General features: G+C 44.5%; 1 protein-coding gene across 1 annotated transcript in view; it reads right to left on the reverse strand.

The window, feature by feature from the left end:
- Positions 1-19121, reverse strand: part of RASGEF1B (RasGEF domain family member 1B) — a 337356-nt gene extending 318235 nt beyond the window's left edge. The window contains exon 1 of the mRNA XM_077814361.1: positions 19053-19121. Within this exon, the coding sequence (XP_077670487.1) occupies positions 19053-19121 (69 nt within the window). The remainder of the gene's footprint in view (positions 1-19052) is intronic.
- Positions 19122-26476: the final 7355 nt, after the last annotated feature.

Below are 26476 nucleotides of genomic sequence, written 5' to 3' on the forward strand. Positions count from 1 at the left end.
GCAGGCTGCAAAGAATGTCTCAATGTGGAGGTTTATCTAACACACATGGTCAGAGTCAGTGGGATGGTACTTGGTCTGCATTTACTCAAACACAAATGGTGCTTGCTCTGGTATCACATGCCTCTTGGGAGAGACAATAAGAACATACATATCTTCTTGCTTTTAGCCCTTTCACCTGTGTGCAGTAAACAGAAGGGATAAGTGTTTGTATGTGCTTAGAATAAGTCTCTCATTTCGATATTTAAACAAAGCGGCACATCACAATTGGCACCCTGGACAATAACTTCAACAAAGAGGCCAGATTGAATCCACATTGGTCCTTAAACTGCCCCAAAGGAACAAACAGGAATATCTATTAAGGTGTGTGATATTTACAAGACAAATATAAATACAGTACTCTTTTAGAACCATTACAGTCAAGTGTGACAGTTCATATGGCACTTATGCACGTACTCAAGTCAAAATCATTTTGGAATGTAGTCCTAACACTTACCTGTTTCTAAGCGACCAGTTACTTATCCATTCATAGCCCACACAAATATATAAGTGTTCATGCCTAATGCTTCATCAGCAGACAGACGTGCACATTTAGTGAAAAGAACACACACTCTTGTGCAAACCTAAAACTAATGCTCATGAGCTACTCCCCCTGATTTGCACATGCTCATATCTATCCATGCGCGCTAACGTAGTAGATTCTGATCCACTGCAGACCAGCTGCGAGAGGAGTTTCTGCATGTACAAGTGGGGCCCGTGCAGAGCTGTGTGCATCCACTTTTGAAAATCTGGCCCTTAAGTCTACGTGGATGCTGCTGAGTTTCTCCAACAGAATGTCATCCAGATGAAACAGGTGTACAAGAGGATGCATTATCACCTAACAGGAAGCAGATAAAACATTAGTCTTGGTACCTACAGACATAACGCCTCAGGGGGAGGGGTTAAATCTTACCAGTCAAGCTTAGCCAGTAGACGGAAACGAGAACTTACCAAAGTGCTCCAGACAACAGTGGTGGGGAATCATTAAGTGACATGCTTCTCTTGGAGTCAAAAGAGAATCATGCTCCCCTACACTGTGAGAGGGCACTGTGCCGCAGAAGGGGTTCTCTTTAAGATGAGACATTAAACAAACTAAGCCAGTCTCTTAGCCAAATTCCAAATATGGGTAATTATGCTCTACCTACCCAAAACTGCTGCTAGTTTGAGCTGCCCATAGACAAAAGGGAAATATCAAATTTACAGAACTATCAATATGCTTATAAAACAAACCAATCACAAGCTCTTTTGTATCTCTTGTCCTCCACTTTCACAAAGTCACTCCTGTTGCTGAACATTTGTCTAAACATAGAGATGGTAAATGCTTCAGGCCAGGGATTGTATTTCATTGGTCCCTAAAGTGCCAGGCACTGTTATGGCATTACGGCCCAGATTTTTAAAGGTATTGAGATGTTGCAATGCTCAGCACCTAACTGATTTAGGAGCCTAATTCTCCTTTTCAAGAGTGATGTAGGCACTTAGGATGAATCTTTCAATGAGATTCAATAACTTCCAGTGAGATTTAGACTCTTAAGTGTTTAAGTCGCTTCTGAGAAGGAGGCTCAGGCTCCCAAGCCAAGTTAGGTGTTGCTACACTAAGAGAGCAATGACTAAACACCTTTAAAATCTGAGCCCTGATCAATAAATTAAATAAGAAGGCATGCTTCATTTCCTGCCCTAAACAATTGTTTAGTTTTGCTCCACACTGTTAAAGAGCTGGTGCACTCCACCCCAGACATGGCATCACTTCAGTGGTAAGTGAAATGATCCATATATGTGTTGTATATACTTGTTCATTCTTAACAAGCTTAGAGGTCTGCAAAAGGTGCTATGCATTTTTATTAATAGTGATTATATTTCAGCTCAGAGACTCTGAGAATTCAGGGGGGAAGGAATCAGATCAATCACTGAGATATAGTGGAGTAAAATCACCTCTTTGGACCAACTTCAGACCTGGTGTCAGTGGGTCAATGAATTCAGAGAGAAAGGTTAAGCTATCCCCAACTAAAGCACATGCTGATTAAAAACCTATAGTGAAGTTCTCAGCATGACAGATGGCAGGAGTAAGACATCTCACACAGAAAATGAAGATAATCATTTATGATTTTCTTTGCTTTCTCTAAAAGGTTACCAAAAAATCTCTTCATCCCACTCAGTTTTAGTTTCATTTTTTGCTATGAGTAGAAGACGGTTTGTGTGAAAACAAAACACATGTGTCACAGTGAATTGGGAAGGCTGAAGGTTAAAAGAAGTGAGAGCACTTGCTGGTCACATGTTTAACAGATGGCTCTTTGGCCCTGGATCCAGCAAAGCACTGAAGCAAATGCTTTGTTTTACGCATTAGAGCAGGCCCATTGAAGTCAGTCACTGTACAGTGAATCTATCGGACTACTCACATGCTTAAATATAAGCATGTGCTTAAGTGCTTTGCTGGATCAGGGCCTTAGATACCACATTGAAAGGTGATTTAGAAAAGCACAGATTAGTCCGACAAATTTAGAGGAGAACAAATCCACTCCAATTGTAACTATTCAGATTAGTCAATTCCTGATCTTCCCTCACAGATATAATCATAAATAAGATTTAGTGGGGGTGTATGAATATGGGAATTTCCAATATGCTTATTGCCACGTCAACCCACCTTTTATATACACATTAGGAAATGTCAATTCTGTCACTAAAGGACCTGAAAGTTTTCTCCCCCTTCCTCCATTTTAGGCTATTTCCTGATTCGGCCTGCATTCCATGAGGAATGATTCCATGAGCCTCATCTGAATTTGGCCCTAGTGCTATCATTGTGGGAAAGCTGGTGTAGAGAAAAAGGGCCCTGCATGAGGTTCTCAAAAGGGCTAGATGCAAGCTTGTCCTGATCACTGATGGGTGCACATTCCACACTCAAGGACATCAATAAGCCCTATGACCAGCACCCCTGAATTGTATCTTAAACAGCTACCTCTAGAATACCTCTCTACAAAACAAAAAGACCCTTATGGAGAAATTCGATATAATTTAATAGAAAATGATACTCTTTTGATTTTTTTTTGACTATGCCATAGTATTTACTGGAGAATTACATCCCTGCTCTAAAGTTTGACAGGATGCTGCAAAAACATTGAGAAAGGAGATTTATTAAATTCTATATTTTAGAGTAATTTCTGTTTTTCAGTGGGACTTTTCCGGAAGGCTAGTATCATATAGGCAAAATTTTAATGTATATACACAATTTTAAAAATTTTCACTTGGATCCATTGCTGTGTTCTCAATCTGCTACCAGGCAGATACAAAATTAGAGACAACAATAAACAGGCTCAATTAATGTTTGAAAGGAGGTATGTTTTGCTGCTTTCAGACATGGAAAGCTTTCTGTAATTTCAATCTGGCATTTCAGCATGTCTGACGTCGATAGCGTCCAGTGACACTGCTTGGTTTACATGGGACTGAAATAAATCTGACTTTAAAGAAGAGTGATACATTTTCTAATCTAACAGTTGAGAGGTACCATATATTATGTAATACATTACAGTATTTCCATTCCCGTATAACGCATCCCTTTCTCCTCTTTGTAATAATGTTCATTACTTAATGATGTCACAAAAACTGTTGGTCTAGAGATGCCAGGCTTCAGGGATATTTATTTTTTAAACTAATTTTGAGAGTTTAGTATGGATCGAGGTGACCTTTGTTACCCTGACAAAGATTCACTAAAGCACCAGTCAATACTGACAAGAGAAAGTGTAATGCCAACAGACCCCAGTCGTTGGCAGGCAGGATCAAATCTGGCACCTCTGGAGCTTAGTGCATGAGCCTCTACCACATGAACTAAAAGCCAACTTCTCTACAGTCTTAGCCAGCAGCCAGACTCATTTTATCTCTCTCTTTAAGTGGTCTCGGTGCCACTAGATGGGACAGAACACCACACCCAGAAGGTGTGTGGCTTACAAAAGCACCTGTGTTCTAAGGCAGAAAACACCGGTATTCCTCTATCAAACACTAAAGCAGTTGGTTGTGATTATGTGTGTGTGTCATAAACATAAAGGGAAGGGTAAACCCCCTCCCCCTTGAAATCCCTCCTGGCCAGGGGAAAGCTCCTCTCACCTGTAAAGTGTTAAGAAGCTAAAGGTAACCTCGTTGGCACCTGACCAAAATGACCAATGAGGAGACAAGATACTTTCAAAAGCTGGGAGGAGGGAGAGAAACAAAGGGTCTGTGAGTCTGTCTATAGTCTTTGTCGGGGATAGACCAGGAATGGAGTCTTAGAACTTTTAGTAAGTAATCTAGCTAGGTATGTGTTAGATTATGATTTCTTTAAATGGCTGAGAAAAGAATTGTGCTGAATAGAATAACTATTTCTGTCTGTGTATCTTTTTTGTAACTTAAGGTTTTGCCTAGAGGGGTTCTCTATGTTTTTGAATCTAATTACCCTGTAAGATATCTACCATCCTGATTTTACAGGGGGGATTTCTTTATTTCTATTTACTTCTATTTTTATTAAAAGTCTTCTTGTTAGAAAACTGAATGCTTTTTCATTGTTCTCAGATCCAAGGGTTTGGGTCTGTGGTCACCTATGCAAATTGGTGAGGCTTTTTATCCAACATTTCCCAGGAAAGGGGGGGTGCAAGTGTTGGGAGGATTGTTCTTAAGATCCAAGGGTCTGGGTCTGTAGTCACCTAGGCAAATTGGTGAGGCTTTTTACCAAACCTTGTCCAGGAAGTGGGGTGCAGGGTTTTGGGAAGTATTTTGGGGGGAAAGACGCGTCCAAACAGCTCTTCCCCAGTAACCAGTATTAGTTTGGTGGTGGTAGCGGCCAGTCCAAGGACAACGGGTGGAATATTTTGTACCTTGGGGAAGTTTTGACCTAAGCTGGTAAAGATAAGCTTAGGAGGTTTTTCATGCAGGTCCCCACATCTGTACCCTAGAGTTCAGAGTGGGGGAGGAACCTTGACAGTGTGTACAAAGAAACGAACTGCCTTATCGAACAATTTAATATGGGCTCGATCCAAAACTCAGTGAAGTCAATGGGAGCCCTTCAATTGATTTCAGTGGACTTTGGATCAGACCTTGAAAAGTTTGGGACTGAGCCTGCACTGTGCTGAGCATCATGGCTTCACCCAGCCAAGCAGGTATGCATATGTTGAACTTTAAGCATAGTAGCAGTCCCATTGACTTCCGTAGGGTTATGACTGGAAACCAATAGGGGGCATTCTACTACAACAGTATGCTTATGTATAAGATAGTAATGGAGAGGACATATCTGGTGGGGTCTCACAGCGGGGTTCTGTCCGGGGTCCTGTACTATTCAACTGTCAGATGCCCAAATACAAAACGCAGAATAACTGGCTGGGCACTAGTACTATCTTCACTCTGCTTTCAGGAAGCGCTTGATGAGAGAGGACAGTTTATGTGAAGGAAGGAATAAAGCCTTGCAATGTCTCAGCTCTCCTCCCTCTTTTTATGTTGAGCAAATAGAGTATGATTAAAGTTCAGCATGTGCTTAAGTGCCCGCCTAGAGCTGTCCAGCATGCTTAGCACTTTGCAGGAACCAGCCCTTATAAGAAGACACCTCAACTCCTAATTATGTCACACACAAAAATCAGTAATAGAATGAAAAGCATTTTACATCAGTGTGGAGAGGGAAATCTTTATTAAGTGCTACTATTCATGACAGTAGACATGCTAAAACCGCCTACATAGAATAGGGCCTTAGAATTTTATAGCATTTGTAAAAAAAAAAATAATAATAATAATTCCAGTATCAATTTTTAAAGCAGGACACACGAAAGTGGTTCAGCTTTTGTTGGCTGAATGCCTGCTTTCTTGGGCAATCATTTAAAACCCAAACAAGCCAAGATTCACTGAAGCTGGTGCAGGGAAATGAAATTTAAGTCCCCACACACACACTCACACACCCACCACTCTGCCCCACAATCTGTTTGTAAATGTCAGAGTTCCATTTTCACTTCACACTCGCCCTACATTGTACAATTTATCAGCGTAGTCAGCAAAGAAAACCACCGTTTCTGAAGGAAAGTGTTTTAGAGTAGTGCATGTTAGAGCTCTTCTTCATTTCTGTCTTTGCCTCCACGCGCACAGGGAGTAGCAATTCTACCCCATCTCTAGATTTAGGGCCAAAACCCCTGTGACATACAGCTGCACCCCATGCTGACACACCGTGGCTCCGTCCCCCTCTCATGGCAACATCACTTAGAGATTTAAGACTCTGCTGCAGCCTCCAAGATATCAGATGTGGTCCTTTACTTCAAGCAAGAGTGGTGCCAGCTTTTAGAACCAGGGATTCCACGTTCCACCCCCAATGAGGTGCGCCGTTACTCTGATGCTTGGATGAGCTCTCCTGGTTTGCATAACCCACACCCTGGGTAGGTCAGGGAGAGATCATATCCCAGCCAGCCAAGTGTATATCTGGGACAGCCTGCCCACACTGCAGGCTGCAGCTGAGGGTGCCATGGTCCTTGCCTCCTCCTCACCTTTAAGGTGTCATGTACCAGCAGGGGGTCAAATGGTATGCATAGTTGCAGCCCCATTGAAGTAGATAGAGCTATCATATTTTACACCAGCTGAGGATCTGACCTCAAAGGAGCAGTCCCCAAATACCTCCCACCTCCCTTGTACAACTTCATAAGGGTCTGTGACCATCTTGTCCTTCGGATTTCTCTCTGACCGACGTAACCTGCTCTGGTGCTTGTCATTTAAATCCTCTTATTTGCACTGCAGCCCACTAGAATGAGAGAAAAGGAGCATTTCTACACCACCTCTTCTCCCGGGAATTTACAGCGCTAAGCCGCAACTTAAGACCACCAGCAAACAATCTTCTCAAGCGCCTCGTACTCCGCCGAAAGCACAGGAAGGGAAAGGGTCCAACTTTCAATGCAAAACACTCTTCACAGTATATAAAGAGAACAATCGTTCAGCAGCACACACCAAACCTCCTTTTGCTGCAGACACAGCAGAGGTGCAGTAACTCACGCACGCTTAGGGTATGCCTTCACTCCAGGGAACACGGCTGCAGTGCTGTAGCATTGTAGTATCACTTGCTCCTGGAAAAACCCCTTCCATTCCTATCGCTGTCGTAAACCCACCCCGAGAGCTGTTGGCTAGTGGCATCTATACTGGGGCTTCGGTCGACTTCAGTACATCTCTGAGGAGCATGAATTTTTCACAGCCCTAGATTGACCTAGATTTTAAATGTAGACGAGGCCTCAGCCTTAAGGAGGTTTCCAATAGGGATAGGAACAACCCCTATATTAAATATTATTATTATTGGAACCAATTATTAAATTTGGAACAGTGGGATAATTTTTAGAAGGAGTCATCAGTAGAGAGATGGGCCTAAGTCATAGAGTTTAAATCTGAATCCAGATCTGAACTTTTTCCAGCTTCAGGAGTATTTGGATGGGGGTTTCTAGCCCATTATAGCAATAGGTTGTGAATCATAGGTACTCCTAGCCCAGAGGTGGGCAAACTATGGCCTGCGGGCCACATCCAGCCTGCAGGACCCTCCTGCCCGGCCCCTGAGCTCCTGGCCCGGGAGGCTCGCCCCCAGCCCCTCCCCCGCTGTTCGCCCTCCCCTGCAGTCTCAGCTCACTGTGCTGCCGGTGACATGCTCTGGGCGGGGGGGAGGGGGTGCGAGCTTCTGGGGCAGCGCAGCTGCAGAGCCTCGCTGACCCGGTGCTCTGTGCTGCGTGGCCAGCTCCAGCCGGGCGGCACGGCTGCCTGTCCTGGTGCTCTGGGTGGCACGACTGTAGCCCCGCCAGCCACCGGTGCTCCAGGCAGTGCGGTAAGGGGGCAGGGAGCGAGGGGCGGAAGGGAGAGTTGGATGGGGCAGGAGTCCTGGGGGGGCCGTCGGGGGGAAGAAGCTGGGGGGGGCGGATAGGGGGCGGGAGCTGGGCCGCGCCTGGCTGTTTGAGGAGGCACAGCCTCCCCTAAGCAGCCCTCCATACAATTTCCGAAACCCGACACAGCCCTCAGGCCAAAAAGTTTGCCTGCTCTTGCCACCACTATCGTATCCATGCACCTCGCAGCCTGCAATATGTTTATCTTAAAACACCCCTGTGACGAAGTAGTAGTTAGTATCCCTTATTTACAGATAGGGAACCGAGTCAGAGAGGCTAAGTGGCTTGCCCCAGGTCACACAGGAAGCCCGTGGTGAAGCAGGGAACTGAATCCAAGTCTCACAAGTCCCAGGCTAGTGTCCTAACCACTGGTGTTGGACTGAAACTGCAATTCCTGTGCAGGAAGTACTGGCTCTGAGGGGTATGGGGGGGAGGGGAGTGGGAATGGTGTTTTAGGCCCATCTTAAAATGATCACAAATAAATCAGTCCATTTAATAAACTAAATTATGCCTTTAACAAAAAAATCAGCCTTTTTCCAAGGGCGTCCTGTCAATTCCAAAGCAAGCGGGAAATGCCACTGCTCAGTTGTCAGAAAGCTTTAGTTTGAAGAACCTCATCTTGCTCCCACGGAAGTCAATGGGAATTTTGCCACTCACTTATGTGGGAACAGGGTCACGCGCCTCTTGCATATTTTGCTATGCAAGTGGCAGGATATATATACACAAACACACACACCAGGATTAATAACCCTTCCATTAGATCTCAAATGATTGAGACAACATTAATTAAAGGGCTTCTGAATGGTGTAATGTTATCCTTAGTTTTAATTAGGCAGATTTCCTCAGAGGCCTTTAGCTTCAGGTTATGGAAGAAAGATAGTGTCAATAAGCTATATCTGTTGTTACATGACTGACTTATTAAAAGCAAGAACAGCCTGCTTGTTATTTGCAGCAAAGATTCTGCACACCAAACCAGCACAGCCAACCCCAAACGTTAAAGTCAGACCCTGGACTCCCCAAAATCACCAGATTAGTTTAGAAATCTTGAGGTTTTTAAAAAACAACAGCTTTGGGTTATTTGCCTTCTGAACTATTTGGGTTTATATTTTCACGTTCTTCCCTGCAACCAGAAGAAGAGAAGCTGGCTTTTTGGTGTTCTTAGATTCTCAGATAATCACAGGACTGTAGAAGCTGGGGTTTTAAGAAAAAACAAACACCAAAGATCAAGACACTTATGATAAAAAAAATCACAAGAGGTAGCAACACCACCAAACCCTGGTTAATGGAAAGTACGTATTGCCTTAACAAACAAACAAACGTATGTATAAACCAAAGGCAAACAAACTTTGTTTGGACAATACACAAACTGTCCCTTCCACCCTTGTGCCAAAACATCATTCAGAACTGGAACCAAACCCAGCCCTCACGTTCCTTGAAGAATAAAAAAAAGATTAGAATAACGGACATAAATTACTTTTTTTGCCCCTCTAAACTTCTAGGTTCTGCCCAGGCCTCCTGCTCTTGTCAGACAATGTGTCCCAGTGGTGTTTGTAGACAGTACAGGAGCAAGAAGTTTCACCAGAAGCGTGTTCATGTAAGTTTTCCAGCCAAATCTGAGAGACACAGGAAGTCACACATACCACACATACCTTTGTCTGCCACTGGCCTGCCTCCCCCCCACAACCCTGCATGCTATGTCCTGCTCGATCTGGCTTGCTACACTCATTGCAAACTCGCCCACTTGGCTCCAACCAGTTCCTGATGAAACCAATCTCTCTCATCTTCCCCATGCAGGGACGCCAGAGGCAGATCACACCTACGGACAGCAGCTGCGCATTTCCAAGAGTACATTGCAAACCAGTACGTTAGCACTATCCCTGTTCCTTGTGTTCTCGCTCGGCCTGCTAGCACCAGAGTTTCTACAAAACTGGGACACAGGAGTCAGGACTCCTGGGTTCTATTCCTAACCATCAGCAACTGGCTGTGGGATCCTGAAAAAGTCATTTCACTTCCCTATGAGTTGGCTTCTCCAGCAGGCAAGGGCACATAGTGATCGAGCTTGTCACAGGGCTGGGGGAGGGAGTGAGAATTCATTTACTGCTCTTGGTTATATCTGAGCATGAAAAAGTGCTAGAAGGATTATTTATGTAATAAGGTGTTTGAAAGACATCTCAGTGGTGACCAGACCATTTTTAAAAATGTTCTGCCCTCTAAAGTGGCTGCATGGGATCACCCCGCTCTGAGGCCCCACTGGGCTCTGAATAGGGAAGAGCTCTGTTTTTTTCCAGTATAAATTTTGTTTTTTGGTTTTTTTTTTTGCAGAAAAAACTAAATTTAGACATTTTCAACCCATTCCAGAGTTCACATGCGGGAAGAGAAACTTCAGATCTCTCTATCATCAGTGACAGTGCAGCTCAGGCCTGTTGCAACTTTGTCAAGGGTCCAGGTAGATAAATTTCTTTGCAAGGGTGCATATAAAGGTCAGCTCCAGTCTCATTGATCCTGTTTCCATGGGGTGTCCATTTAAATGGCTGTTTCAAAGGATCCCAGAGGGCCCTGCTAGCAATGGGGGAGGGGAGAAGGGGGGTTGAGTTCAAATAACGGTCACTCCCTAGTTCCTATCAAAGTCTTAGTGTAACGCCGACAGACCCCGGTCGTCGGCATTGACCTAGGGCCCTCTGGAGCTGAGTGCATGAGCCTCTACACAATGAGCTAAAAGCCAACTAGCTGTTAGCGAAGGCTGTAGAGCAGACTCATTAATTGCTCTCTTAGTGGTCTCAGTGCCATAAGATGGGACAGAACACCACACCCAGAAGGTGTGTGGCTTACACTACCACTTTGGGGCCCTGTCATCATGCACTGATGGGCACAAGGACTCTCCCACATACACCACAGACATGGAGAAAGGAAACCGCACCCGGAGGGAATGTGAAAACCAAACAAGGCTTCTTGGCACTTCTTCTGCTCAGGAAGGGGGTGCAGTTGGACAGCACAGTGTATGTGGATTGGGTTTTAGAGCCTGTTGGGGAAGGCACATACTTCTAGAAAGATAGTTATGAGGGGAGAACTTAGGCCACACGGCTATAGTGAGCTCTGCAAGGGCACACTCCTGAGCCCGCTTGGAGCTCTTTGCAGAATCAGGGCCTTAGTCATCCACAGGCCCCTGAGGAAAAATATCCCCTCGCCTCCCTCAGCAAGACATTAACTTGCAGCCTGTTAGAAGAGAGACTTGCATTTTAGCAGCAGTTCTCTGAAGTCTTTGGATATAGTTCAGGTAAAGACCAACAAGAAATTGAAGTGATCAGTCTGGGCTAAGTGTCGGCTACTCCACTATGGGCATGCTGAAGGGGAATAAGCAGGGCGAGCCTTTCTCCAGGACCTCTGTGCATCAACCGATCATTAGGCTGAAGGTCTGGAGAGCACTGGCCAGCTATGTCAGCAGCATGAGTTGCCCCAAGTGGGGAGGTGCCTGAGTGACACTTAAGCACTAGGCTGGCTATGCCTTAGAGGGATAACAAACGGTCTCTCTCGCTGTACTCCACTTTGCACCCATGCAGGAATTATGCTCAAGTCCAACTCTCAGCTGAAGAGAAGGTGCATGGAAAGGCATGAAAATAATTGTGCTCAAAAATATAAATTGGTTAAATTAGCATGAAGAAGCTTTGGCCTTTGGCAGAGCTCCAAGGTGCTGCAACCAAAGGTCTGTTACTATCAAAGCTTGCTCACAATCATACCATAACTTTTAATTCCATTCAATTTGTCACTGACTATGGTGTTCCTACCACATACATTATGTTGGAGGGTTTCTTCTCTTTGAACCTATAGGGTAGAAAGCAGGCTCTGCAAATTGTGATTAATTTTGTTGTACGCTGCTTGAAAGCAATACAAAAAAATAAGCCCCAATAATTATTCAAGGCTGGAAAAATAGGACCCTGATTAATTGGAAAAAATGGATTCATTTTGAAGGTTGGAGCGGTTTGTTTAAATGGTGAAAAACTTCTAAGCATAAAACAGTGTGTGACACTCCAAACAAACCCCATCCCCCATTTCCTACATGCTTGACAGCGCCTTAAAGACACATCCCATAGTAAGGTGGTGGTGTGGCCCCACAATGGCCCCGGGTGGGCAGACTGCGTCCCAGAGCTCCCTGGCTGGGTAGGGTGGAGCCCAATCTGACAACCCTTTTCAACAGGGAGTAGTATACCTTGCACTGCATCACTGGCCAGATTCCTGGTTGTGCTGCCCCCTCTTGGAAGGGTAGCCACTGGCTACCATATTCCCAATGCCAGACATGAAGGTGTTCACGGCTGTCGCATCCTATAGAATCGCAGGGCCAGATCCTGACAGTCTGGCTTGCAGCAAGTAGTCCCTTACTCCTAGAGAAGTCCCATACATTTCAAGAGGGATAGCTTGGGGAACAAGGTACAACATGGAAAGAACAAGGCTGCTGGAGTCTGGCCTACAGACTTAAGGATAGAAAAGACCTATTAGGTCATCTACTCCAGACTTCTGCCAGGGCAAGACTGTCCTCTATGGTATGCTCTTAAATCCAGATGGAAACGATTCAACCAATTGAGGGACTTCCATCATTCCCCCTCCCCCAAGAAACTTATTCAATAATCTGTAGTCAGCCTCACTCACTAGGCTGCACTGCTGCGGTCGGACTTCCTAACAAGGGTAAGAAAAAGGGGTCATTACTTGACTATCAACACTTGGGGAAAAAAAGAAAGTGGAGAAAGATTTGGACCAACCGTAACGTAAGGAGGCCTGAAAAGCTTTTGTTCATCATGGTCTTGAACGTCAGAACGTGCATATAAAGGCCTTGCACCTGAGCCTTCTCCCAGAGACTTCAGGGTCCTGAACCTGCACCACTAAAGAGCATCATTGCTGTTCTATTTCAGTCATTCTCCCATTATTTTATTTGGTATTTTTTTGGCATTGTACATATAGAGGGTGAAGTTCTGTCCTTCATTAGTCATTGTAATTAGTACCTTACTTAGGGCTAGATTCTGACTTGGACACCCGTAAGAGGGTGTAAAAACCTCCTGTGCATCCTTACTCAGGCCTCCTGGGTCCAAGCACATAGGAGTAAGCGAGGTTATTCACCCACTTCTTCCTAAAGCAGGTGGGCAGGGAGGGGTGCAGAACGGGAGGGACTTTGGCTTTACTATCCCTACTCACTAAGTGAGCACAAGGGAGATGTGATCTACTGCTAGTACGGGTCAGCAAGAGGTAGCTACTCTCCAGGAAGGAGGAGGAAGCAGGGGAGGAACAGTGACTCAGAGGTGGACAGGGAGTAGGTGGAGCTTTGGTTCCAAGTCCTTACTCACTGAACAGCACAGCTGGACCAGGGTAGAAGTTTACTGGTGGTATAGAAGGTTAATTCCCGATTAGGGAAGGGGGAACCACAAAGGGAACTGTAACCGATCCCTGGCGTACACTACAAACGTATATCAGTATAACTACATAAGCCACACCCACTGACACAGATATACTGACCCAACTCCTGGTGTATATGCCCTATGTCAATTGGAAGGCTTCTCCTGTCAACATAGCTACTGCCTCTCGGGGGGCTGGAGTACCTACACCAACAGGAGAAGCTCATCATATAGATGTTACCCCAGGGGGAAAACGTAAGCAGATGCTGTCAGCATGGGGAGCAGGAAACTCAGCATCTTTCCCTTGCAAGGATCCCATTGAAATCAATTGCATACCTACAAGCGTGACACAGGACATGGCCCTAACTGATACATCCTTAGATCACTCCTGTGGAGTAAATTTTAATAGCCACATAATAGGGATGGGAAGAACTGAGGCTCAGAGACATTAAGAGTGACCCAAAGACACTCAAACTAGTGTCAGAACCAGGTTTTCTGATCTCACTGCCCCTCCTTCCCCCTCACTCCCTTTATTGCTCTGCTGTTACCACAAGACCACACTCCCTCTTACGCCTCATAAGATAGGGCTGCTTACTCCCTTGAAAGATACCATTCCAAACCATGCTTCTACCATACTTCCAGGCAGGAACTATGATTGCTCTAAAATTTGCACCTATAGGGAGACTCTTCTTCACACTCTCACTCGGTTCCTAGGCTGCCCCTGAATCCCTTTTAAAGCACAGGGTAAAAATGCTCCCAAATCCAACGGCAATTAGAACAAATACCAAAAGTTTTGGAACCCTCAGCTCCATGAGAAGCAGAGCGAGGAATTGACAATCCACAGTCCTTTTCTCCAGTTCCTGAGACTAACAAGCTCAAGGGACGGCTCTAAGATAAACTAACAGATGCTGCAACATGCAGCTATGATAAGTCAAAGACAAAACTAACATGACTTGAATAGCAAGTGCACAAAGTTAACCTTATAAAGCACTTTATTCACTGTGCACGCACGCACATGAGTGAGAGAAAGAAAATGTATGCAGTATGAAACTTTTTATCAGGATGAGTGTGGGGTAGACACTTAACCCACAGCTTTGTCACTTGTAAGTAGAGGGCACTCAAACTCATGCTGGTAAAACCTTTCTGACAAACCATGTATTCTCCACTGTGTGACAGGTTACAGTATAGCTACTTCAGAAGCGATGTAGAGCGGTGTTTCTCAATGATGGTCCATTGACCAGCTCTGGTCCCCGAGATCTCTTACAGTTTAGGAAGGCAGCAAGCCAGTCCTTGGTATCAAATAGGCTGAGAAACACAGATTTAGAGAGAGTTTTACATTTTTTAAACTTTGGAACTACATTCTTTTTATTCCTTCACCTATAGATCCAGGTGCCTTATTTACTTGGTGTCCCAGCATGCAAAGCTCAGTGGAAGCCAGGAAAACCACCTAAAATAGCTTTTTTAGGCTTAAAAACAGCATTGCTTTAAAATCCATTTTCTTGGGCTCTTCCAGGGCTAAAAGCACATACTGGGACTTGTTGGAAAGCTGGAAATCTCCCATCTAAATGGTGATATGAAACACCCCTTTCTAGTCATGACATTTTAATGTCTGGAAAGGTTGTGATTGACCCAGGACTGGATCTTGCTTGCCCTTGGCCTCAAGTAGAAATAACTGTGGCAGGGGAAGACAGTGAATGTCATTTGTGGAAAGGAGGAAAAAGTTTTGATGCAAATTGACTTTTTTTAATGCCAGATGTTCAAAGGTGCTCAAGTATTTGGAGTATTGGAACATGCCTCAGGGAAGATGGATTAGTGGGCAGAGTGCAGGTGAGAAAGTCAGAGGTTTACATGTAGATACACACACACGCAAAGCCAGAGCTTGATGCTCTTGAAGCCTGCACCCAAAAGGTTCCCCATTGCCCAGTTGGGTGGGACAGAATGATCAGGGCTAATCTCAATTTTCAATTAAAGTAACTTTCTAGCCCTTTTGGAAGATGTAAATTGACCAGTAGGGCTGAAAGTTTATCACTGACCTCACCCTCCCCATGACCAGGAGTGGCCTCTGGAGTGTATAAAACCACACAGGTTCCTTCATTTTTGAAAGATACTGGATCCATTGCTGCCGGTGGTACTAGGGACACTGCGAGCTCCTTCCCAGCTGACTACCTGCAGCTAAGCCAGCTATTCTGCTAAACAGCTAATGTTTCCTCAGGCCACAAAGGTGGTCAGCATGGGAAGCAGCATGGTCAGAGGATGAAGCACTGCACTGAGACCAAAGAACTCTTGCATTCTCATCCAGCTCTGATACTAACTCCCTCTGTAGACTTGGTCAGAGTCACTTAACCTTTCAGCCTTACTTTCCTAATAGGGACAATAATGCCTACAGCTATTAGGTTTACATAATGCTCCCAAAGGTGGAGCAAATCCCAAGTGGGGCCTGGGAAGCAGAGTACACATTACACAAGCCTTTATAAAGCAAAATGGGCAGGCCCCAACATTAGTCTGGAATACAGGGAATGCAGAGGTGCCTTAAAGTCATTTTTGTCCCCTCCCATCCACCCATTCCCCAAGCATAGAAACAGACTCAGAATTAAACCTCTTCCCGCTGCTGAATTCCTGTTTAACCTTTGGCAAGGCACTTAATCTGAGCCTCAGCTCCCCATGAGGACAACAGCAATGAGGACAACAGCACTTCCCTAGTTCACAGAAGTGTTGCAAGAATAAATATCTTGAGATTTGTTTCAGAGTAACAACCGTGTTAGTCTGTATTCGCAAAAAGAAAAGGAGGACTTGTGGCACCTTAGAGACTAACCAATTTATTTGAGCATGAGCTTTCGTGAGCTACATGCATCCGATGAAGTGAGCTGTAGCTCACGAAAGCTTATGCTCAAATAAACTGGTTAGTCTCTAAGGTGCCACAAGTCCTCCTTTTCTTATCTTGAGATTGTGAGGCACTGAGACACGATGGTAATGGTGGGCTATAGATGTACTAAGATGGATAGATAACATAGTTCTGCAAAGCACCTAGTGCATGCTGTTTCACTATACACGCAATAATATGTTAATCCCTAAAGCTCCATAATTGTTATGCTAGATAGACTGAGCAGGGGGGAAGCATTTTGTACATGGAAGAAAAACAGGAGAATAAATGTTTGCCAGACAGAAGAGGGCACAACTGTTTTGAGAAACTTAAAGCAAACAATGATGTGGACAGAAATGTTACAATTTTTAAATACACTATTAAGCAAAATGTCTTATTTAAAAATAAAACCAAAATGAAAACTTACATGAAATAAGAAAGCTTTTCTAAAAAGAACTCTCACCAAATGCTTCAAGATATTTGCGTGGTGTTACAATCTCCAGGCTGTAGGAAGCAGACTCCTCTCCAGGGGAGCTGGCTAATTTTAGCTCCAGCTGGGAACCCATCTGCTATGACTGTGTTTTAATGGCACTTTTTAACTGCAGAGTATACAGGGCCTTGTAATGTCAGGGCAGCTTCTTGGGCTCTGTTAATTTCTCCCAACAGTCTATGGGTGGGAGTTTTACCTTTGATTTCAATAGGAGAAAAGTTAAGCTAGCAGTGAGCAGTTTTGAAAATTCCACATTGTTTGTCCTAGTTGTTTAGGATCAGGGATTCCCACAGTGAGCAGTCTGGATGCAGAAGGGTGCTAAGTGCAAAGGCAGGGTATGAATACCAGCTGGGGGCAGATTCTCATCTTGCCTAGGATAACTACATATCCTCAGAAACAAATCCAGAGCATCTGCAGCATCCACTGTGAAGTGAATAGGAGGGGAAAAGTGCAGTTTCCCCTCATGGAAGAGCAAACAGGACTCATTTGTAATTTGTTGTTAATATAAAAGAGATACTTTACCGGGGCTGATGGACACAGACAGGCCCTGGGCTAAGCACTGGCAGGCCCTAAACCCTGCAATGAGATCCACTTGGGCAGACCCTTATGCCTATTCAGCATCCTGTTGACTTCAGTGGAACTCCATGTGGGTGTAAACGTTCACGAAAGAGGATCCCTTTGCAGAATGAGAGCCAGAGAAGACAATTCTGACTCTATTACAGAGGATGCTGAGCATTTCTCAGGATTGGACCCACAGTAACCCCACCTATACATTCAGTGAATAAGCGTCTCTCATGTGATTACACAGTTTGTGGAAAGTACAGAGCACAATTATTTGCTGAATTAACACGTGTTAATGTAATGAGCCAAATCCTGAAGTCCTTCCTCAAAGATGCCATTGCCCAGAGGGGGAATTCTATTCCCAAGCACGGCTTCCAGTGCTGCAGACGCCCTTAGAAGAGAAACCACCACACGGTCCCTAACAAATAAAGCTCTAAGACTCTGCCTGAGGGAAGGCGGCCGGGCCTATACTACAGGGCTGGGTGAACAGCTGAAATTCTCTCCTGTAAACATTCGTTCTAGTTCAAAAAATAAAACAGATTGGACTTGCTTATGTCACATTCCCTTGCTGCAAGCACTCAAGTGGCCGAGTCTACTAGCACGGATACTTGCAAAGAGCTGGTTTTGTGTTTGCATATCCGCTGAAGGTGAACTGCAGATTGCATATTTGAAATTTGCACTGTGGTGGTTGGTTACCTCAGTCACCCAGTCACCCGACTGAAAGTGCTATTTATGTACAGTAACACCAACACAGCTTGAATGTTGAAATCCACATATCAAATGTTTGGGGGTGCAGAGGGGGAGGCTGCTAAGAAATTCATATATAATTGCAAGATTCTCAGTGTATTTTGCCTGAAGTCTGCTTGGGTGCATTCATTAAACTGAGCAAGATTAAGTTTGACAAATAAATTATTATTTGCTAAGCCCTATTTACTCCTCTGCCTGTTCCAATTTACCCGATGGCTGTTACATAATGATTTGAAAATAATAAATGGAAGAGATCCTTTTGGAAAAAACCCTGGGACAATGTCTGTACTGGGATGGAGGACAGCTACACCTGAAGGATTGCTTTAGTTTAAATATAGCACTTCTATAATAAGTAAACAGTTAAAAATCTCCCAACTAATCACATGTACATGAGACACCTACAGTTACTTCTGCCCTGTGCACTGTTCATTAAGAGCCTGATCCAAGGCCCATTGAAGTCACTGGAGAGTCCCATTGACTACAGTGGGCTTTGGACAGGGCCCTAACTTATAAGAATCCTACTTCACAGAGCAAAGCCTTACTTAGATAAAACTGCAGTTGAAAACACTGGGAGTTTGGCTGTGTAGGGAGTGCAGAAGAGGAATCTCTCTCATGTTCCAGTTCTGCTGAAATCGATGAAGCTTCATGTTCAGAACCTTATTCTTTCCATTCCATGTTCAGATTATTGTGACCTTTAGTTATTGTTATTTTTCCTTGCAAGAATGAAAATGGGTTCACTTCAAAGTACTTGCCACTTCTCAGACCACAACCACGTAAAATTGTTTGGTCTCCTTTTGTTAGGAGATACAGCTAACTAGAGAAGCCGGGGGAGGGATGTTCATTTTAGAAACCAGTCACTTCTTGGGCAAGTGGGAAATAGCAATAGCGTGCAATCAAACTGCAACTCCTTGACAGCTAACACACTCATCGGTCAGCTGGAAAGCTACCCTACTGAGGGTTACCCCAACACAGAAAGGCAAATGCAAACACCAGTTTCCTGCCCTCCTCCCCTCACTTCAAAGGGGGGGCAATGAACATTAGCCAAGCTCATACCTGCAACATCTTTGAGACATCTCAAAAAGAAACACAGTCAGAGCAAGAGGTCAAACGGCACCATTGCGCACACAAGCACCTACCTCAAACATGGGAGAGGTGCCCTTGTCCGGCAACGTGCAGCCCAGGAGCTCTGCAAGAAACTTTGCCATATACAAGCAGGGAGGAAGGGGTCTTTCTAACAGATCTTGTCAGGGTGCCAGGTAAATATCCTTTGGCAATAGGAGCTCAGCAGAGAAATTCTTCCTCACAGCAAAGCCTTTGCCATTCTTTCAAGTGTTATCCAAGCTGCCTACTTGCATCTTCCCGGTCTAGCATTTTGAAGGTGCTGTATAGATTTGCCAGGCTGCAGCCTATATGGTGTAAAAAACAAACAAACACACAAATGGAATAAATAAACAGTACCGTGCCTGGGCTTTTTGATGTTTGCTTCTAGCCTTTCCCGCTGAATGTCACTATTCCCATAGTAAAGGAAAGGGGCCCCACCAAGGGGGTGACAAGAGGGACAACGCTGCCGAAGTGCAGGCAGGCAGCTGGAGAAAGGCGCTGAGAAATAGTCTGTGTTCTCCTGTGGCAGAGGATTTATCTGGCTCAGAGTGACACATGCACAGACAGCTAGGAGCACAGCATCCCAGCTAGGACAAATTCTTGCTCCTGCTACACCTGGGGATTTTCATCATATTTTCCCTTTTCTGTCACAGACCTTGAATAAAATCCCCATTCCCTCTTCCCCCCCGCCGGCCCACCCCCCATAAAGAGCATCCCCTGGACAGTGCCTCTGGCCAAGCTGAGCTCAACGTCACCGGCTTGGGGGGCTCTGATTAGGGAAACAGATTGCCCTCAGTGCCAGTGGGCTGCATGCTACTCCAGGGAGTGTTTCTGAAAGGGTGGGGCTCGGGTGTTGCAGAGGGCACCTCTGAATTTAACAGATTTCCTGCAATAGACCAGGCAGCTTCTGATCAGCTCGGACAACCCAGGTCTGAATGTGCATAAGTACATTGAATTCAATGAGTGTCCCACTAGTGAAATGAAAGCTGCCAAGCCTTGCACAATCACCCTGACCCCACAGCAGCATCAGCAGTTATAACAATGGCTGCTTTTCCTTTAGAGAGGCTATTAGATTACAAATTATCCTACAAGCCTTCTCTTTCCAGAGAAACTTACATGCCATATAAAGTTACAGCTAACAGTTCACTTGTATCAGATTTTCCATACGTTCCCTGTTTTTGATGCACCAAATGGCTCGACCCAAGGGGGCCCGATCTTACTTCCACTGAAGTCAGTGACAAAGCTTCCACCAATTTCAGCAGGTGCTGAGTAGTTATTATGCTAACAGCAAACACTCACACACCAGAATAAGAAGTTTGCAATTAACTTAGTATTTCAAAATAGTAATGCCAGATTTTTTTAATAGAGTAGGAAAGATTTCTGTTCAGTTTGTACAGCGCATTGTACCACAATGGGGTCCTGCTCCATGACTAGGGCTCCTAGGAACTACCACAATACAAATAAACAAAATAGTACTTTCATAAGTAGTGAGGTTCCAGTTGCATGGCTAAGATTTTCAAAGCTGCCTAAAGGTATTAAAATTACTATGAATTGGGCATGTACCTCTCTCAGACTAAGATTCCCCCCAAGCTGAATATTGATTGAATTCCACTGATTGGTCAAGATAGTTCACTGCACTACTCGCCTGAAGGAAACAGTAGCATCCATTGTGCACCAGACCTCTGATAAACTCCGTTACTAGCAGACAGCTAAGGCTATGATCTTGCAATTGGATCCAGGTGGACTCTTGCACCCATGCATTCCCCCCCCCCCGACACACACACACTGATTTCAAGGCTCTTTCTGTACACATCCAATTGTAATAACTGGACTGTAGTTATGGTTCTGTTTACTGTTGAAAATGTTTAAAGTCCTTTCCCTAATACTATACATCTTGGCACATGTCAGCAGTTACAAAATCAGTGCATTTTGGGGGTATTTAAATCCTGATAGTGCAAGTGTCAAAGATAACCCAGGTAGGATTAGAATAGACAAAAGTTGCTTTTTAAGAAATAAATCCTAAACAAAATCCAATATACTCTGGCCTCAAACTGAAAATATACCAATGCTGTGCTAAAGAGACCCAGATCGATGCAGACTGACCTAACGCAATAACAATGTGAATGAATAAAATAATGTCCAGGGCACCCAGAATTTTATAAGTAACTTTGCTTCTCCCTCTTCAGAGCAAGTTGAAGGGACAGGCAAGCAGGGTTGTTAGCCTGGGCACCTTTTTCCAGGGGTGCCACTCCGATCGGTCAGCTGTTTTAACTTCACTGATTGCAATGGGGTTTTTTTGCACTCCACTGATTGGCCAGCTGTGAGATTTAGTTTTTTGGTGGGGAGGACATCAAAAACGTTTTCTGCCCTAACTGGCCAAGGTTCATTGTTATCAGTGAAGTTACATCAATTTACACCAGCTGGTCCCACACCTTTAAAAGAGTTTCACAGTATCCCAAGAAAAACTATAATTGTCCAAGAGTATTTTCTAAGCTGTCCCCATAGAAAAATCAGTTTAGACTCTCAGAGTAGTGGCTGAAATGGTGTATTCAGTACCATTGCACAAGTTCCAGTCTTGTGGATATTCAGAAGCTCTGTATCACAGCAATTATAGCTCCCTCCTCCCTATCAATCTTCTAATTGAATCTGTATTTTCATGCAGTCTCCCAGCTTGGCTGGGTTATCTAATCTGCTTTTACTGGTGAAGACACTGTCACCACACAAAATGAAGTATTGTGCTATTGTCATGAACCTCAAATGGATTAAAAGGAGGAGGGATGAGGGAAGAGTCAAATAATCACGTTAATAAAATCACTTTATGTGTAAACAGAATTGTTTTTCTGCCCAATGCAAATTTGTTTTGCAATTAAATCAAGAATAAAGTTTCACTTTATGCCTATTCGTTTTGATAACAGTGACAATGAACACTGCAGTTCTTCGAACTCCAGCAGGAAATGGCATACATTGCAAATATTGGACGTATTCGTATCAGTGTCTATGCAAACAACCGTACTATCAATAAAGCCATTTAAAATGATAAATAAAAATCCTCTCTTAATATCCCCTAACTTTATAATACTTAATATCTGTAGAGTGTTATATAACTAATTAATCCACTCTATACACCTGTGGAAGGAAAATTGGGTTTATCTTGACACATTTATGGGTTTAAATTAATAACTACTTGGGAAAGAGACCTAGGCATCATTATGAACAGCTCAATGGAAAATTTATGCTTAAAATCCAGCAGTGAATGAAGAGGGAAAACAAAACACTGGGTGGTGTTAAGGAAGAGAATGTAACACTGAAAATGTTAGAGTGCTACTATATAAATCAATGGTACCGTCTCCGCTCCAATGCTATGTTCAGTTCTGCTCATCTCATTTCAAAAGAGTACAGCAGAAACAGAAGGCCTGGAAAGTACAGGCATGGAAAGACTTCCACAGAAAGAGAGATTAAAGAGATAAGGAAAAGACAGGAGAGAACAAGAGGCAACATGGTAGAGAGGCATCAAATAATGAATGGTACAAAGAAGGTCGGTCAGGTGCTTCTATGTATGCTTTTTCAGAATAGAAGAACAAGGGGATGCCCTATACAACTCAAAGGCAATTCATTTAAAACTGATAAAAAGTGACCTTTTTTTTTTTTTTAAACAGTGCCTAATTATACCTGTGGAAATCCCTGCTACAAAGCATCAGGGAGGCAAAGAGCTTGGCTGGAAACAAAAATTCAAGACAAGATAAATGACAGACTGTCTGCAGTTGTCTTAGATAGGATAAACATTTATAAAGGATGCAAACCCTCATGCTTCAAGACATAAGCCAAACATACTGCCTGAGGGTAGGAAGAATCTTCTGCTATGGATGGGCATGTTATTTTATCACTCCCCAATCTAGGAGAAGAGGGTTACACCTTGTGAAGCTACCTAGTACCGTAACTGTCAGAGACAAGACACAGGATCAGATGGACCATGGGCCTCATTCAGTATGACAGTTCCACAGGCAGATCCGATTTTGAAAACAGCTGTGCCGCATGAGAATCTGGGGTTCATGGGCCAAATTTGAAGTTGTTTGAGCAATAGACCCCTGAGCAATGCAGGCCTTCCTGTTTGCACACATTCCTGACCCTCCCCAAACTGATATCTGGGGGAAGTTCTACGCCCTGTGTTATACATGAGGTCAAACTAGATAATCACAGTAGTTCCTTCTGACCTTGGACTCTGAGTCTCAGTTAGTGTCTTGCATCCAGTGCCCCCTTGGGGAAGCAATGTTTTATAAATTATTCAGGGTAAAAGTTGGATCTACAAACATGGCTTAAGCCAAATTAACATTAAACTTCACGGTATCCCTTTGAAGTAGTACTATTACATCCACTTCACAGGTGAGTGAGTAAGCTGAAACATCAAGGATAGATGACTTTTCCAAAGTTACACAGCAAGTCCATCAGAGAGCTGGGAACAAAATCCAGGAGCCTGGTTTCCTAATTCCGTTCTCCAAACCCTAGATTAGATACTTCCCTGCTGTAATTCCACTGAAGTCCTGTACTGAAGCCTAGTTTTGAACCCCACACTTTATGGTGGACAGAATCCAGAAGAGGGCAGCAAAAGTGATAAGAGGTTGAAAAAACTGGGCACCTTTAGTCTACAGAAGAGAAGACTGGGGCGGAGGAGGGGGCATGGTAACAGTCTTCAAATATACAAGAAGGAGGACAGTGATCAATTGTTCTCCACATCCACCAAGGGGAGGACAAGTAGTAATTGTCTTAGTTTGCATCAAGGGAGATTTAGTTTAGATATTAGGAAAATATCGGAGATTTCACCTTGTGTAAATGGCAAAACGGGACAAAATAATTCCTTCCCAGAGCTTCTGGAACTCTCCCTGGGGTAGTGTGGCTCTGCATTCCCCCGCATTACAAGCTGCACCTAAATGGCACAGCCTAGCTCACAGAGCAAAATGGTCAACTGTCTAATGTTTTCCTTGACTCTAGTAAAGTTGCTTGCTCAGCATTAGAAGAAAGTGACTCTCACTGTGATTCTTTATCATCATCAGATGACAAGGTGTCAGAAGCCAGCTCATTTTGAAACGCTATAGTACCTCAACAAGCTTTCAGTTTCACAAGTCCAGAGAACAGCCCGAGTGGAACGAGAAATGCAACAAGAGCAGCAGAACACAGGTCAACTAGTTAAGGGGCAGATCCATCTCTTGCTGAAGTCAAGGGAAGGATTCCCTCAGTGGCAGTTGAATCAGGCCCTAGTGTTTTCAGTGGGGAAAGAAACTGAATGGGTTTATAAATAATTTGGTTTTGCCGAGGAAGGAGATTAGGGTCATTATAACATTAAGAAGTTTGATGGGATTTAAACCTCCTGCAAAATTAGGGTTGTCACCTTTCTAATAGCTGGTAACTGGACCCCCAAAGCCCTGCCCCCTTCTCTGCCTCTTCCCCCAGAGTCCCACCCCTGGGTCAAAAAATCAGTCACCTGTCAAATGGCACCTGAGCACATAAGCCGAAACCAGGACTGTTCAGGTGAAAACTGGATGGGTGGCAACACAATGCAGAATATTAACCGGGGAAGTTCCCGGTGGTGACTGACACTTGACTGAGGAGCCCGACTGACCACCCACATTCCCCAGTGGGTGCTGTTCTTAGTGGCTTATCATCCTCACCACAGAAATAGAGCTGACTAAAAGCAACTGCTAGGGCTGATACAGCTGCAAACTGTAAGTGTGACAGGGTGTACAAACCCCACACCAGGCAAGCAGCCCCACCCCACAGTACCTGTGCGGCATGCTAGGCTTGGAGAAAGAGAAGGAGCCTTAAGGGAGCAGCTCTGTTCCCAGGGTCCCAGACAGGAGCACCACAGAGACCCAAGCTACCTTCACTGGAGTCTGAGCACATAGCAGTTGGACAGACCGCTGAAGCCACCCTATTTCCACTCATTTCGTTTGTTTTCATTGGTTACCTTAAGGGCTGAGACAAGGGCTGACTTCTACTCTAATATGAGCCCCCGGACAAGTTGGATGCATTGTAGGAAGAAGCCCAGGAACTAAGCAAGAGGTCTGACCAGACAGAACTTAACCACTTGCTACAGGGTTGCTGCACTGGAACCCAGGACAGAGAGGTGGACTAGATTCCCCTACAGCCTCACCAGGAGGATGAGACAGAAGACCTCAGAAAGACTATTGAGCCTGGGAAATACTGGGCATAAACGCTAGTTTACCCCCAAAGGGTGACCTGGCCAGAGATCAAAATTGTTTTCTGGTACAGAGCTACTGCTAAGGCAGAGGATTAGCTGCCCTAGTTCAAGCAACATTGTGACGTTCCCCTGGCGTTATCTGGACCAGTGATCTGCTAGGTCCAATCCTCGACTCTGGGAGCCAGCCTTACCCTGCTCTGCTGTGAGAACCCCCACTCCTGGGCTATTCACACACAGCCTCTGACATGTAAGCTGCTCCCAGCTACGTGAGTGAGCACTTTTGGCCAGCCACTGCTTGGATTGTGCAACCGAATGACACTAGCCAATATCTCCAGTCCCAGACACAACCCTAGGAACCTCTGTCTTGCAGTGTCCAGTTATGCCTGCTGGATGCTGCAAGCTCATATGAGTTCATCAATTTAACAAAGAAATTGATATGTACCAGGCTTGTTGTCCCAAGGGGCGTCTCTGACACACTGCAAACCAAAAGCACTGCTTCATGTAAAACAAACACACACATTTATTAACTACAAAGACAGATTTTAAGTGATTATAAGTCAAACCACAACAAGTCAGATTTGGTCAAAGGAAATAAAAGCAAAATGCATTCTAAGCCGATCTGAACACTGTCAGTGCCCTTACAAATTTAGATGCTTCTCACCACAGGCTGGCTGGTTGCTCTTCAGTCAGGCTCTCCCCTTTGATCAGCGCTTTAGTCGCTTGGACGTGGGGTTTGTAGATGGAGGTGGAAGAGAGAGGAAGAGCATGGCAAATGTCTCTCCCTTTTATTGTGTTCTTTCTTCCCTCTTGGCTTTGCCCCCCCTTCAGGGTCAGGTGAGCATTACCTCATTGTAGTCCCTGACTGACCAAGGGAAGGGAGGGTGACTCATTCGAGAGTCCAACAGATCCTTTTTTGCTGCCAGTGTCCTTTGTTCCTGTGAGGCTGGGCTGGGTTTGTCCCCTACATGTCTTGATGAGGGGTGAACTACCCCTCTGTTCCTGGAGTTTTGCCTGGGCTTGTTTTAAGCCATGACGACACATTTTCAGCCTCATAATTATATACATGAAATTACAACCTATAACAACAATGCTCAGTGCAGCATGAGCCTTCCAAAGACACCCAACATGACAAACTTTGCATTGGATACCACACAATCATATTACAAGGATGAAGATAGGGGCGCTGGGTGTTCCCCTGAGATACAGACTATAACAAACATACAAGAAAAAAATTAGTGTTACTGACCTGTAACTGGGGTTATTAGA

The sequence above is a fragment of the Eretmochelys imbricata genome, chromosome 4, assembly GCF_965152235.1.
Source record: "Eretmochelys imbricata isolate rEreImb1 chromosome 4, rEreImb1.hap1, whole genome shotgun sequence".
NCBI lineage: Eukaryota > Metazoa > Chordata > Testudines > Cheloniidae > Eretmochelys > Eretmochelys imbricata.